A 15,157-nucleotide genomic window follows, 5' to 3' on the forward strand; every position below is an offset into this window, starting at 1 on the left:
GTTCCTTTTAACATAAATTGTACCACTTTATCTTAACAATGAGGTATGAAACAAAACCAACTATACTTGTTATATACTTGGTTATATACTGGTTACATTTACTAAAGATTCCTCCAGAAGTCTTTGGTAAATTTAACATTCATTATTAAATTTTATAGTATTAAAATATTATAAGTAATGTGCCAACTTCAAAGTGTTCTAAAGATACTTTCAGCATCATAAATAGAACTGAAGCCTGATATCATATATTATTAACACTGACATTTATTTCCAAAAAGGATTTGACCTATGTTGACTGAACCCTGAAAAAAGTGAAAAGACCAGTAGTTGGAGAAAAGCAGATCTGTCACATTATTTAGTCAGTGACAGTTCCACTGCAATTTAGCCTTAATCTTTTTGATGAAGTGATCTAAATAACAAAAGATCCATACTAAAAATATTTTTAAGAAATAAAAGCTACATAATGTTCCCAAACATTAGTGTACAAAACGGGATTCGATGGTACACGAGAAACATCCATAAGGCATGTGAGAGTCCCTAAACATCCTGAATTCAAAGTCTGGGCCTAGAAGGTACATTTTTAAAATCTCACTTATGATGTCAATGATTAGTTTAGAAACTAGTCATAGTTTTAAAAGTAATCTCAGTTACTCCCATTTACACAAGTCTTTGATTCTCTCTTTAAGAAACACATACAAACTTGGTTGTCAGTAGTAAAAACTGTCACCTGTTCCCAGAAAACAGAGTATACTGGTTTAAAAGCATTACAGTATTACAACTCAGTTTGTCTGGTATCACATCCTAAGCCTAACCAATTACTAGCTGTGTAACTTTGAGCATCTTATTTAACTGCTCTGTCTCTCTGTTTCTTCATCTGCAAATCAGAGGTTTTAAATCATACTTCCTCAGAGGGTCACTATGAGGATTAAATAATCGAACATGTGCAAAATATCTACATCAGGGCCTAGACAATAACAGGGGCTCAATAAATGTCAGTGTATTGTCATTATTATTATTTAATATAGGAAAGAAAGGAGACCCAAGTGAGTTGGAGCCGTCAAACATTTCAAAGAGCACCTAGTATATGAATGTGCCCTGATGGACGGGTAGGGCTAAAGGTACTGTGCATGAAGAATAGAGAGACCAAGGACTTAAGGGTTCAAAACAGGCATTTTGGACTGTAAACTCAGTTCTGTCAAGTGGGTCTGACGGGATTAATATATTAAATGCAGGATTTTAGAATTCCTGCCTCGGCAAGGTGCCACCCTGAAGATGAGGAAACAGCCTAGGAGGGAACAAGCCATTGATGAAGTTTGGAAACACCTCTGTCTGCTAAGCTATCAAAGTGTCACTCTGAGAATTAGATACGAACTAGAATCTTCCAGAATGAATAAAGGTACATATAAACAGAAATGCCTAGTATAAAAAGATCAAAGGAACCATTCATAGAATATTTGGAAGTCAGTAGCATGGAGATTCTTCAAGAGAATGTCCAAAGTCATGAAAAATACATGTATAACAATGCTTGTATTTATTTACAAACTTCTTTCTCCAGAACATCCCTAAGGGTTGCTAGTTAAGGAACAAAGCATTTGCTTTCTAAAGGATATTTGTCCTCCAGTATGTTTTCTCAAGAAGAAAACACTTTCAGAACATATCTACAATCTCCTCTGGCTAGCATTATACAACCTTAGTAAATGTTTAAGTTTTACCATCTCTAAAAGTTAATATCTCAGAAATCATTTGAGAAATACTGGTCTAATACTGTAACTGGATTCTCAATGGAACCAAATCACAACACTCAAGTCCCTATGGAATCAACCGTAAATGGGATTCGGTTGTTTATGTCATTAAAAAAAAAAAAAACAACACTTCCTCTTTTGGTAAATCAAAATTTACCCAAGATAATTATAATGAAGAACAGTGGTCATTGTTAAATCACTTTTTGAATCCTAGGAAAAAGTGTTTAACAAGTCACAGAATTCAAATAACAAATGGTGCAACTTACTATCTAGTTCCAAACACTTCTCATCATATTAAAAATTTTACAGCATAGTAAAGGGCAATTCCTCCTTCCCTCAACTTTAAGCACATAAGATACAAACATCCCTGGCATTCTGACTCTTCTAGTCACCAAGGTTACCAACACTTACGCTCTCTGCTGCTTCCACCCAGGTAAAATGAAGAAATATATCATGCCACACGTTAGGATGCCTTCACAGTGCCTGACTCACTATGCTGTGAAACACTGGAAACCGTTGTGACTTGTTATGCTCCACTGGCTAATAACAGTTGATAAGAAAACAGTGAGGTTCCTAAGGGTGAATTTTACTATGTTCAGGGACCAGGCCAAATACCTCATTATGGTCAGTCTCTTTGTCACATCCCTAAGGGGAGCTAGAGAAGAGTAGGATTTAAAATTCCACAATATATCAGGCTGCTGGAGAAACTCCAAAGAAAACAACCTGAAATCTATTAAATGTGATTTGCTTAATTTTTCAGAAAGTTTATGACAGGGCACTATGCCAAAAACTATTCCACAAAAAACAAAAAAACCTTTCACCATGTAATTGGAAGTAATATGTTAACAGAGAGAGGAAATCCGTTTGGAAATAGGCAACAAATGATAGAGGATAATTATTAAGCAAAGCTCTAAATGAAAAAATTCAAATAAATAGCATCCCCCCAGAAGTTAAAAAATCATTTAAAGAAGGTCAGCACATCTTTATTTTGTACATTCTCATGCAAAATGGAAAAAAAAAAGAGCCACTTAAAAACATACAGAATCCTCTGTAGAATACCTGTGATTAAGCCCTGTAAAAAAGGAGAAAGATGGAAATAGGCCCATCTGACTGGAAAAGATGAAAGTTTGTCCAAACGTGTGCTAGCACAGATATGAGGAAACTGGCTTTCTCGTTGTGGGTAGGAGTGTCTCTATAGAGATATTTGGCAATATCAATCAAAATTACAATTGCATACAACTCTTTGACTCAGCAATTCCATTTCTAGGAATCTATCTCACAGGTATGCTCATATATATGCCATATACAGATAGATACAGTTATTGATGCAAAAATTACACTACAGTGTTACTAAAAGAAAAAGATTAGAAACAACCTAATTGTCCATCAATAGGAACTGGTTAAATAAATTATGATAAATCCAAATACAACGCAGCTGTACAAAAAGAATGAGGATATATTTACTGACTTGGGGTTAAGTGAAAAAAGCAAAATGCCAAAAACAAAGGAGATTTTTAAGGATACTATTTGTGTTGGAAAGGGGGATGATGAGGATATACATGTATTTTCACACATCTGTATAGATTATCCCTGAGAGTATACACAGGAAACTGCTAACACTGGTTGCTTCCAGGCAGAGGAAATGAATGACGGGACAACAGGAGGCTCTTTCCTCTAAACGCTATTGAGTCATTTGGCTTTCAACGCATATGAATATCTTACCTAAAGAAAAGCATAAATTAACCAGACTTTAGAAGGGGGAAAAGGGTGAAGGGTGAAGGTTTCTTGAGTACCAAATCTGACCCAGTAAACAACTGTTCCCATTGTGACCTTTTTAAAACTGCCTCTTTCTTTTTCTCTTTCCGTCTAACTTGCTCCTTCCCTCGCATCAAGTCCCCAGTTCATTTTACTCTCCTCCATTTAGGCTGGACAAGGACATGTGCTGCAACTGCTTAGCCCTGCCGGGTGGACTACATGCCAATGAGGTTGATGAACTTTGTTCCAGTAATTATCACACAAAATGGGTAACAAACTCAGCTGTAAAAGAAATCTGAGTATTTACAGAAGGATAGATAACTCCACTTATGCAACAAGAAAGAAATGATAATAAGGTGACAGAAGATGGGGAAGTGAAGATTTGAGAGATTCCATTTTAATACTATAAAAAATTCTTCCAAGGCCTGACTTTAAACATTCATTCAATACTATCTGCTCTGTCCATACCTAAATATTTTATTACCTTTAAAAAAAAGAGTATCTATGCTATAAAAATGATTTTCCCACTCTGTAATTTAAAAAACAAACCTGAATTCCCAGCAGGGCTATACAGTAGCTCTGCACCCAGAATACCTAAATTAGGGGTCACCACACCATGGTCACTGCTCATTACTTTCTTAAACTAATGTTTTCTTTTCATTCCCAACATTATGTCACTTATTTGCAAATCTATACATATATTAACATTTCACATGTGAGGATCTCGTTTTGTCAAGTTTCATATCATATACTCAATATTTCTACATTTCAAAAATTCAAACAAAGGCCTAGAGTCTCACCTCCTGAAGCTGAAACATAATTATCTCTTATAAGATGCCAAACAGGGGCTTCCCTGTTGGTGCAGTGGTTAAGAATCCGCCCGCCAATGCAGGAGACACGGGTTCAAGCCCTGGTCCAGGAAGTTCCCACATCCAGCAGAGCAACTAAGCCCGTACGCCAAAACTACTGAGCCTGCGCTCTAGAGCCTGCGAGCCACAACTGCTGAGCCTGAGTGCCACAACTACTGAGCCTGCACACCTACAGCCCATACTCTGCAATAAGAGAAGACACCGCAATGAGAAGCCCGTGCACCGCAAGGAAGAGTAGCCCCCGTTCGCCGCAACTAGAGAAAAGCCCCGCGCAGCAACAAAAACCCAACGCAGCCAAAAATAAAATAAATAAATTTTAAAAAATAATAATAAGATGCCAAAGAAACAACCTCTTTTTATCTGGAGCAATGTTTGCTCCTAGATTAACTAGCTCATATCGTATTTCTCCTCCATGCAGTTGTAACTGGGGGAAAAGGCCATGACCAGTCTTGCAGTGCATGGGAACCTGGGTAAGAGCTACTGCAAACAGGATATTTCAGACAAAGACTAACTGTATATTCAGATTAACTATATATTCACACTGCAGCCTAACCAACAATCATCACAAGCTCTTTGCATTCCAAGTTCTCAGAAATGACTGAAAACAAGTCTATAGGCTTTGGTTATTCTGAGTTTAAGTAAGCAAATATTAGACCTAACTCATGAGTAGGTGAATAGCTTGCACGAAAATCTCCCTTACTTAGGTCTAAAGTGCTATTCCTACTTCACCCAATCTCTACAATATTGTTTCTTCCATCAGATACAAAAATCCTGCATACCAGTAAAATTCCTTTGAACCAATAACTTTCCAAAATGCCCAATTAAAAAAAAAAAAAAAAGCCTTTTTTTCCTCAAACTATTAACTTACAATAAAACATACTGATAAAGATTTTCATTTCTTTACAAATAACAAACCAGAAAAAAACCTTCAGAATTATCTTGAGATTCTTGACCCTCGGGACCACAAATGACAGAAAACTGCCATGTGGGAAAAGACAGGTCTCTGAGCCCCCCACAAAAGGTGATTAATATTTTAAAAGCAGAGGGTGAACATACATGTGAAATGTACATTATGCAGTTAAACAAGCTAAATTATCAACTTTCTCACTTGGCATAATAACAGGGTAGTTGGAAGGGAATGTAAAAGAAAATACTCAACAGCTTAAAATTAACAATGGGCCCATTTATTCAAGGGAGGATGGTTCTCCCATTTCAGCTTGAGGACTGAAAGTCTCTTTCTGCCCGCCTCTAGGAGGGAAACTCTGCAGCTGGCCTGTCTGGAGAATCACTCAGCTATATTCACAGCTTCACTCAGACTCAAGCAATGGCAGGAAAAGTCTTCATCTTCACTTTGAACTGAAAACCAACACAGAGAAATACTGACTTTGAGGTGTTCAGATTTCATTCTTCAAGGACCAGTTCAATTAATTTCTCCTGTAGGAAGCCAACCCTCTACCCCTAAACAGATATGAAAGGTCTGTGCCCACTGAAACTGAGAAACACTTATCTGTATCTCTGTCATTCCATCAAATATTGTCTTGTGACAGGTCTTATGACATTGTCTAGTACTGTATTTATTTTTCTCCCCAACCTTTGTACTCCCCAATGCTTTGTCTCTTCTTCAATGGCTTCTAGGAAGTATCCTTTTAATTACTGAATGAATGAATTCATAGCAAAGTGTTTTCACGGCTCTTTCTCTGTTCTATGTAATACTCCTAAACGGGACTCCATACTCCAGGAAATGGTACATTTCTTCTGCTTTTCAAATCCAACTAAAATCTTGTCTGACCTGGTAACAAATGATCCTCCCCTAACTGTTGAGAATCAAAATCTCTATTATTTGGGTATTAAAATGTCTGACCTGATTTTATCTGCTAAAGAAACACCATAGATGTGTTTATAGAGAATTGGGAGGTCAACTTCAGGAAATCCAAATACTGACAGCTAAGGGAAAAATTCTAATGTCATACATCAGAAAACAACACAAGGAGAGTATTTCAATTTTAGGATGCTGTACTTAAAATGTTATTCACAAATACACTATCTTTCTTGTAATTCCATCATGAGGGTCAGCAACTTGCCAAAATATGGCCTTGAATTGTGCAACAAGTCTCCTATTTCTTCTTATAAAATATATTGGCAAAGACCAACAAACCCACACTGCTACAATAAAACCCATCCTCACATACCATGGCTTCAAGGCAATTCCATAAATACAGGGTCATAAAAAGACAGCCTGCAAACTCCAGTAGCCAACACACCACTTTAAGGATAGGAAATTGAAGACAATGACATGGGATCAGGCAATTACAGCAATTTGAGGATCTTTTCAAAAAGTTTGCAACAATCACCAATCTTATCTTAGAAACCCACCTACTAAAAAAGTATGCAAAACTCATACAGAAGAGATGGGGAACAAAATCTGAGAGTAATGTTAAAATTTTACAGTTTGTATGCTTTACGAAGCAAGTCATAATCCATATATTCCTATGCTGGTAACGAAATCTCAAGAAAACATAATGTTCAAGTCCCAGCCAATGGCTTATTTATCTCAAATACATTTGATATCACAGAGTTCCAATATTATAAGGAAACGCAAAGAGCCCTTTGGAGTTCATCATAATAATACATGACCAGGGGGAAATACTGTACACGTTTGAACTATATATAGATGCAGGTTCCTAGCGAAGCACAAACCTGTAAGTTTATTTTTCTTTATCAATTCCAACAGACTGCAAGTAAAAAAATATATAACTGCTATGTTCCCTAAAATTATGGGGGATTTGATGTTTCAAGTCTCTAAATTTTTTCTTTTTAATTTCATATTATTGTAAAAGATAACAACTGAGAGAATACCATGCCAGACCTTGTTAAGAATTCCACATACATTATTAAAATAAGAGAATCACTAAATTACATATTTTAAGGCATGTTTTCAGGTTTTAATTGCTTCTTGATACTACTAATTAAATAATCTGGTGACCACTGAAATATATCCCAATAATTTTACATAATTAAGGCATTATAAATATAACCAGAGAACTAATTAAGATGAGGTATAACATTAATAATCTTACTACCACAATATGGATTCGTTATTAGGCACCCATCTTTATTAGGCAATGTTTCTGGGCCTGTTTAAACTGAACCACACAAGGGGTTAAAAATAACTACAATGAAAGGCCAACAGCCTAGCTGCACAGTTGCACCAACATTCCCTCTCCTCGCCAATCCAGAATGAATTGCATGCCCCACTGCACAAGGCCCAAAAAGGTCACAGGAGATGGCAGAGACTTTTGTAAGAGAACAGAAATAACTCAGCAGCTTTGTTACCGTAGTCTCTTTTAATCAGTGTGTTCAAAATCCTTTAATTAACACTCTGTCTACACAAGGAAAGCATTTCTTCTGTGCCAGGAGAGGGCACATATGTATGTACACAGTGTTCTGTTGTATCAGCATCACAACATGGAACTCAGATTGTCTGCCAGGAAACTGAAGCACAGAAAACTTTTTTAAAGGTATGGTACCACAACATTTACATACTCCGTTTGCACTTCTACAATCAAACAACAAAGTGTGTTGCATGAGGTGTTAATTTGTTTCTACACTTTTTTTGCAGCAAAAAATGGAAGCATTTAAACCATAATTTTCTTTAGTCCATTATCATAAACTAGGATATTCAAAATTAATCTAAAATAATGTAAACAGAATGCGAAAACAGACAATATTCAAATATTCTTCCTTTCTTCATGATGGCTCTTCAGTAGGAGGCAAACGATACTGCCCCCCTCAAACAGGAATAAATCACAAGACACATTTTCACACAGATGCTTTACATTTAAAACTTCATCCAACCAGGCAAAGTCTTAAAAGTTTCAGGCTGGATTACATACATGTGTTTCCTTGTAAAATCTGAGTAACTGGAATCAAGATGGAATTTGATAAAGATAACTATTTTAAAAATCCATAGCCAAGAAACAAGGAAAACTTCATTAGTAAACTGGGATTTGAAGTATTTTAATAGAGATACGTAATTGTTACAAACTTATTTTTAATCTTTCAAAATCGAGTTGGATATACATACTGTAAGAAGCAGTGTGTGTGTATATATATATATATACACACACATATATAATTAAATAATAAGTACATATATAATTAAACCAAAAGATAACTCTCTAAATATCTAACTAGAGAAGCAATCTACCTAAATTTATGATAAAGCTTATCGGGGAGGAAGCAGAGCATTAACTGCTTGAAAGCCAGTTCTTCCACACCAGCCATGGGAGCTCACAGCACAGCTCTTTACAATGAGAATAAAACCACTACTTCACAGGTTGGTGTGAGAATTAACTGAGATGAAGTAAAGAACTTGGCAAAAACCCAAAAGTTTGCTGGTAATGCTGTTGGGGGAATAGATTTTTTATGTATTACACAAAAGTGCAAACTGGCATAACCTATCAAAATTATACATATATAATTATGTATATATGATATCCACTGAAGCATTACTTGTAATAACAATACTGGCAACAGTATAAATGCCCTTCAATAGGGGATTACTTAAACAAATTTTACTTCCCTACAAAAGAATTCTATACATCTGTTATTAAAAAAAAAAAAGAAAAAGAAAAAAACTCTAGTAACAGGGAAAGCTCTCTAAGGTAAATTGTTGAGAAAAAAAGCAATGTGTGGAACAGTGTGTATTAAGATGCTACCATGTAAGTAAAAGGGGAATAGATATTCATATTTATTTGAATATACAAAAAACCCTCTGAAATGTTATACAAGTAATTAATAGCAATAATTACCTACTGGAGATGAAAGTGAAACAATGCCTGACACCCAGTCAAACCTCAATAAATGAAAGCTATAATTACTCCCTTCATCAGTGTCATTATCATCATGAAAACATATCATTAAAATATATACACAGAATACATTCAAACTAAATCCATGAGGTAAACAGCCAAATCTTAAGCATTCAAAGGCTGACTATCTAGTTGGCCATCCAAGCCCTTCGTTTTCTCTTCATAGGTAAGTAGCTTTTGGCCATTTTACTGTAGACTAACCCCTCTCCAGAGAGCGAGCTGAGGAAATAACACCAAAAACAGTCATTTTATTCAATATTGATCAACAGTTTCTAATAAACAGCTTTTGGAGCTGAAAGGGACCGTGAAAATCCCACAGTGTAAACTTCTATTACATATGAAGAAACTAAGGTCCAGAGAACTCCCCAAATTAGCCACAGCTCAAAGATTTGGAGTCTGTCCCCCCAGTTAAATGCTTTCAATTTTATTATTAAGATGGGGTAAAATAAGCTTAATTGAAATCAATTATCCTTGCTAAATTCCCTCCCCAGCCCATCCTTTACTATACATAACTAAGTTTGCTGAGATCATATTCCATAAGCAATTCTATTAAGTAGAGCGCAGGTCATCCAGAGAATTCAACAACTCGGCCGTGATGTTTCTAGGACTATGCATTGAATGAACATCCACAATAAAATCTGTAAAGTTTGCTTACGCTAGAGATTGTCAGAGGCATGTTGAAATCCTTGCCACCTTGTAGCCGGAAACCCCAAGGAGCTGGGCCAACCAAGGACACACTGTAGTTGCTCATGGTTGTAATGGCTCAAAGTCCAATGCCCAAAAATGAAAGAAACTGTGAAAGAAAATTAGATGGTTAACAAAAATGTTTATTTTAAAACCCATTTCATATTTCAACTAAATGATCTTCAGTATTTTGTTTTGGGGGGAAGAGGGGATATGCAAAATAAGTCATATTAAGTTCTCATTTCAGTCAAAGAAAAGGAATCTATGAGCTAATACATATTCTCTAAACTCATGCCAATTTCCATAGTCTAAAAATTCCATATCAGAGTATATTTCTAGACATTTGATCAGTTTTACAACTTGCTACACTACAATTTGTGGCTTCTTGCATACAAACTTTAATTCAAAGTACTTTACAACACTTCATTTTATACAAAAAAAGAACAAAACTTTATTTCAGGTTTAATTCAAAATGATTTTCCCTGTCCTTCTGCCTGCAGTTAGCAAGAGTCCTTCAAGTTCACTTACTTAAATTCTAAGTTATCCTAACATATGAAAAGAACTACAAATCGGTAGACTCTCATTCATGCTTTCCAAACTCTAAATTCTTTAAAACGAGAAGTTGTTTTTTAATGCATAAAACTATTCTCTCCAATTATAAAGTACAACTTGTATTTCCTCTTCTGGGGACATGTTATTTTCCACGCAAAGAAATTATTTACATTTTCTTCGGACAGGCAATGATGGGCAATACTCTAGCACAATGATATTTCAATCAGAACCTGCTTTTTGTTTTATATACACACCTCATCAGGCAAAGTGGAGTGAGCATTTACCACACAGTGTATAAGTCTGACTACACATGGTAGGAATAAAAGGTGAATCTTAATGCATGAAAGAATTAGAGCTTTAGAAAAGAACCAGCGCTTCAGTGCTTTCTTTCTTCTGTGTTTTGCTGGAAGTGCGCTCATAATGACTCTCATGGTAGTACTTCTATATAACAAAAAAAAACTAAAGAAAAAATAGTGTGACTTGGAGTTTGGTGTTGGTTGTTATGGTGTTATGTGTGAGTGGGAGAAACTGGGAGGAATGGAGGTCTTCTAAAATGTAATACTAAGACACCTATTATTTCCCTCTTTAAAAATAATGTAACAGATGTGTAATAATTTTAAAACCACATTTTTTTAAAAAAAGCTGTTTCAGACACACTTCCTTGGAAAATCTGTGCTATTCAGCCAGATCATCACCTATTATCTGTCTTAAAATATTATTCCATTTTTTTAACCCATTGAAAATTTCTGTTCCATCACACCAAATTAACAGTGGCAGATGTAGATATGAGAATCACTGGGTATATTAAAAGCAAGCAGATTCCATCTTCTCATATGGGGAAAATGAGGCAAAACTTTCATATAAGTCCAGTTCTTAAAGAAAAATCAGTAAAAATCTGCCCTGCATCTGCCCAGAAACAAAATGGGCTTTTCCACTGGCACAGTAGTTCACTGAACTACTAGCCAATAATACATTACGTCAATACTGATGCAACAAACACTAAAAAGATGAAAAGGCCAAACCAGAGATCAAGCTATTTGATATATGTGAAAAACAAATAGTAAGGAGCCACATAGTCTAATTGCTTTCTCATTGTAATAAAAGTTTCAGAGAACTTGTAGAGAAAGACTGGATAATGGCACACAATATAAATCAAAAGTGTGTAAAGCCAACAGATATTTCACATGCAGCCTACCCCTCCTTCTTTTTTAATCTTTAACTTTTTGTCAAGAGAAGAATTTGAAAGTTAGGTTCCACTTCCTCTAATCCCAATGTTCCCTACAAGAAAATGTGTTTAATTCATATATCAACCTATGTACCTGCAGCTTCCTTTACTTGTGAGTTCCCTTCCTGATGTCTCCCATTTGTTATTAAAATTTCTAGCACTGGCAAGGTCACAGCCACACTACAGAACCAGCATCAGTTCATTTCTAGTGTCGTTTCCCTTCCAGTACTCTCCCTTTGCTAGCTTCACGTGCCTTAAAATATTCTGAAACCAAAGCAACTGTTAATACTATTGGCCTTTTCCAGGTCTGGTAATATTAGTGCCCAAACTCTTCCTTAAATACCAAGCAGGCAGGAAATATTGAGCAGCCTTTCTGCTTTCAAGCACGTAGAAAATGTTGGCACTTCTGTACCGTGCTGGATTGTCTTTTAGGGGAAAGTCCAAACAATGTCTTCGCTCTAGTACTTAGGCAGGAAGCCTGGCATTTCCCACACTCCTAGCCCAGCTTCTTCGGTGGGTGGGAGAAGGGAAAGAACTCATGATGAATTTCTCCGAGAAGGGTCTGAAATTAAAGCTGTATCTTGAGATCCTCTTCTTCCCCAGATTGAGCGACTGTGATGGTAGAGTGGAAGAACTAAAGCCAACAGGCACCGGGTGAAAGTAGCCGACGAGACAGTTTTCCAGCAGAGAGGTTCACGCCTAGCCCTGTTTGCCAAATAAGGTTCCCAAGCCGGCTGCTCCCTAGGCAGGCGGCTTCCAACGTCCCCGTGGTCAGGAAGGCAGACTTGGGAGAGGCTCTGGCGATCACACCCGAGACCTACCCTGCCCAGCGCAGCCACGAATTTTCTTTCCAAGGACTGCCCTGTCCATACGCCCTTCCTTTTTCCACTTACTGTCAAACGAACGGGACCACAGTCTTTTAAAAAAAGCCCCACCAAGTACGCGAGCACTAATAAATCTGGCGTTCATGACAGATTTGTTTTTTAAACAAGCTTTATTTCTGGACGCACGGAAGTTGTCCCCTAACAGGTTACACAATCCTAAATATTCGGGGGGAAATAAATGCTTCTCAGTAGCGTGAGGGCAAATAAAAAATCAGCACGCCGTTCCCGTTTAGACCCGCTTCCTCCCCGCACCCCCGGGAGACTCGCGCAGGACGCGAGTGTCTCGGGACGCCTAGGTGCGTGCCCGGCGACGCCGCCGCTCTCGTCCCAATCCGCCCGAGCTCCAGTGCCCGTCCTCTGGCCTGGGGCCCGCTCCCGCGCCGCCCTTTCCCGGGCGCTCCTCTTCCCACGCCGCTCTCCCACCTCCGCTGATCGGCGTCCGACAAACACCTGAGCAGCCACCCGGCGCGAGGCGCGCCCCCTCCTCTCCACTAGCTGGGCTTCCCTCCACGCGCTCTGCGTACGGCGACCCCTTCTTTCCCTCCTCCCTATCGGGGATCCGAGACGCGCATCGCCGGCGGGCGGCCACTCACCTCGGGTCCGGCGCGGCGATGCCTCCGCCTCAGACGAGCGCTGACAAGTGACTCGTGGTGTGTACGCCGTCCCCCCGGCCTCCGAGAACTTCCGCCTCCTGGCTCCCCAACCCCACAGGCCCCGCCCCCGAGCCAAGGCACGCCCCCTCCTCCCCGGCCACGCCCCCGGGCCGAGCTGGGGTGAGAGGCGCTGGGGGAAGGGTGCTGCGGAGCCTAGCGAGCGGGCTTGCTGCGGCAAGCTGAAGCCGCTGCGGTAAAACAATTGCACTACAGACTTTCGGTGGCAGTAGTCTTAGGGGGTTTTGAGCAGTACCTGGCAAAAGTCCGCTCCCCCTGCCTGTTTTATAGTGGATGCGTTTCTCTCTAAAGAAACTTTGAATTGGCGAGCATTTGCTTTGGCTAAAATAGGAGAGGGCTTTGGATAAATTCCTATCTATGCAAGTTCAGCAGCCACTGCCTGGTTTTTTGGGTGAGCTTTCTGTGCCCTGAAAAGTGAAGACGCTTAAAGTTTACTTGTCAGAAAGGGAAAATCCGTAACTTTAATATCTAGAAGTTAAATCTTCTTATCAAACCAGAAGACCGTGATAAACAGCAGCGACCAAAAGTGGTTCAACCATTATAGCCTCAGCTTATTTTTCTAAATCTAGATCAATAGTTAACTTCGCAGTTTCTGTAAAGTTGCTTGATTTAGCCCAAGGAATTTATTCATGAGCAAATTTGAATAATGTTCAGTGAACATACAGAAAGTAACTTGTAGGCTTCTTTTAAACAGTGAATTGGCTTATAAAATGTGAAAAGGACAATTCTTAACCAAGGGACATGTAAAGCAAGGCTCATGGGGTCCATGAGTCTGCTAGAAGTGCAAACAAAATTCTAGAGAAGACCCAAAACTATGCTCTGTCCAAACCCGTAGCCACTAGTCACGTGTGGCTATTGAGCATTTGAAATGTGTCTACTGCGGCTGAAGCACTGAATTTTTTGTTTTATGTAAGTTTAATTCAAATTTAAAACCTGAAGTAGGATAACATGCTTCCATTAAACACAAACTTTATTGTTTGGGAAGGACTAGATTTCACTTTACCACTGAAAATGTAGTGCCCAAATTGAGCTATAGTTGAAGTAGATTTTGAAGACTTATAATGAAAAATATAATGTAAAATGTCGTTAATAATTTTACATTGATTACATGTTGAAATGACAAAATTTTTTATATTTGGTTAAACATATAATTAAAATTAATTTTGCCTGTTTTTTAATGTGGGTAAGGAGACATTATTTTATTTTATGTGCAGTAACCATTGCTGTCTTTTTTTTGAAATTTTGAATTTTATTTTATTGATTTTTTTTATACAGTGGGCTCTTATTAGTTATCCATTTTATACATATTAGTGTATATATCTCAATCCCAATCTCCCAATTCATCACACGACCACCCCTCGACACCCACCACTTTCCCCCCTGTGTCCGTACGTTTGTTCTCTGCATCTGTGTCTCAATTTCTGCCATGCAAACCGGTTCATCTATACCATTTTTCTAGGTTCCACATACATGCGTTAATATATGATATTTGCTTTTCTCTTTCTGACTTACTTCACTCTGTGTCACAGTCGCTAGGTCCATCCACGTCTCTACAAATGACCCAATTTCGTTCCTTTTTATGGCTGACTAATACTCCACTGTATATATGTACCACACCTTCTTTATCCATTGGTCTGTGGATGGGCATTTAGGTTGCTTCCATGTCCTGGCTATTGTAAATAGTGCTGCAATGAACATTGGGGTGCATGTATCTTTTTGAATTATGGTTTTCTCTGGGTATATGCCCAGTAGTGGGACTGCTGGGTCATATGGTAATTCTATTTTTAGTTTTTTAAGGAACCTCCATACTGTTCTCCATAGTGGCTGTATCAATTTACATTCCCGCCAACAATGCAAGAGGGTTCCCTTTTCTCCACACCCTCTCCAACATTTGTTGGTTGTAG

The 15,157-nt window shown here is 38.1% G+C and overlaps 1 protein-coding gene across 9 annotated transcripts in view; it reads right to left on the reverse strand.

Moving 5' to 3' along the window:
* The window catches only part of PDLIM5 (PDZ and LIM domain 5), a 220,318-nt gene extending 207,050 nt beyond the window's left edge, over positions 1 to 13,268 (reverse strand). For 7 of the 9 annotated variants that reach the window (XM_022582357.2, XM_089912461.1, XM_022582355.2 and 4 more), the window contains exons 1-2: positions 13,176 to 13,268; positions 9,893 to 10,030 (exon numbers count right to left, since the gene is read on the reverse strand). In XM_022582357.2, coding sequence (XP_022438065.2) covers positions 9,893 to 9,988 — 96 coding nt within the window. In that variant the 5' untranslated portion in view covers positions 9,989 to 10,030; positions 13,176 to 13,268. Of the gene's footprint in view, positions 1 to 9,892; positions 10,031 to 13,175 lie in introns of those variants that run through there. The other 2 variants (XM_089912460.1, XM_089912462.1) reach the window with 2 other exon arrangements.
* Between the last annotated feature and the right edge of the window lie 1,889 nt (positions 13,269 to 15,157).

The sequence above is a fragment of the Delphinapterus leucas genome, chromosome 5 (genome assembly GCF_059928025.1).
Source record: "Delphinapterus leucas isolate spDelLeu-1000000601 "Yukka" chromosome 5, BTC_Dleu_Yukka2, whole genome shotgun sequence".
Classification (NCBI taxonomy): Eukaryota; Metazoa; Chordata; class Mammalia; order Artiodactyla; family Monodontidae; genus Delphinapterus; species Delphinapterus leucas.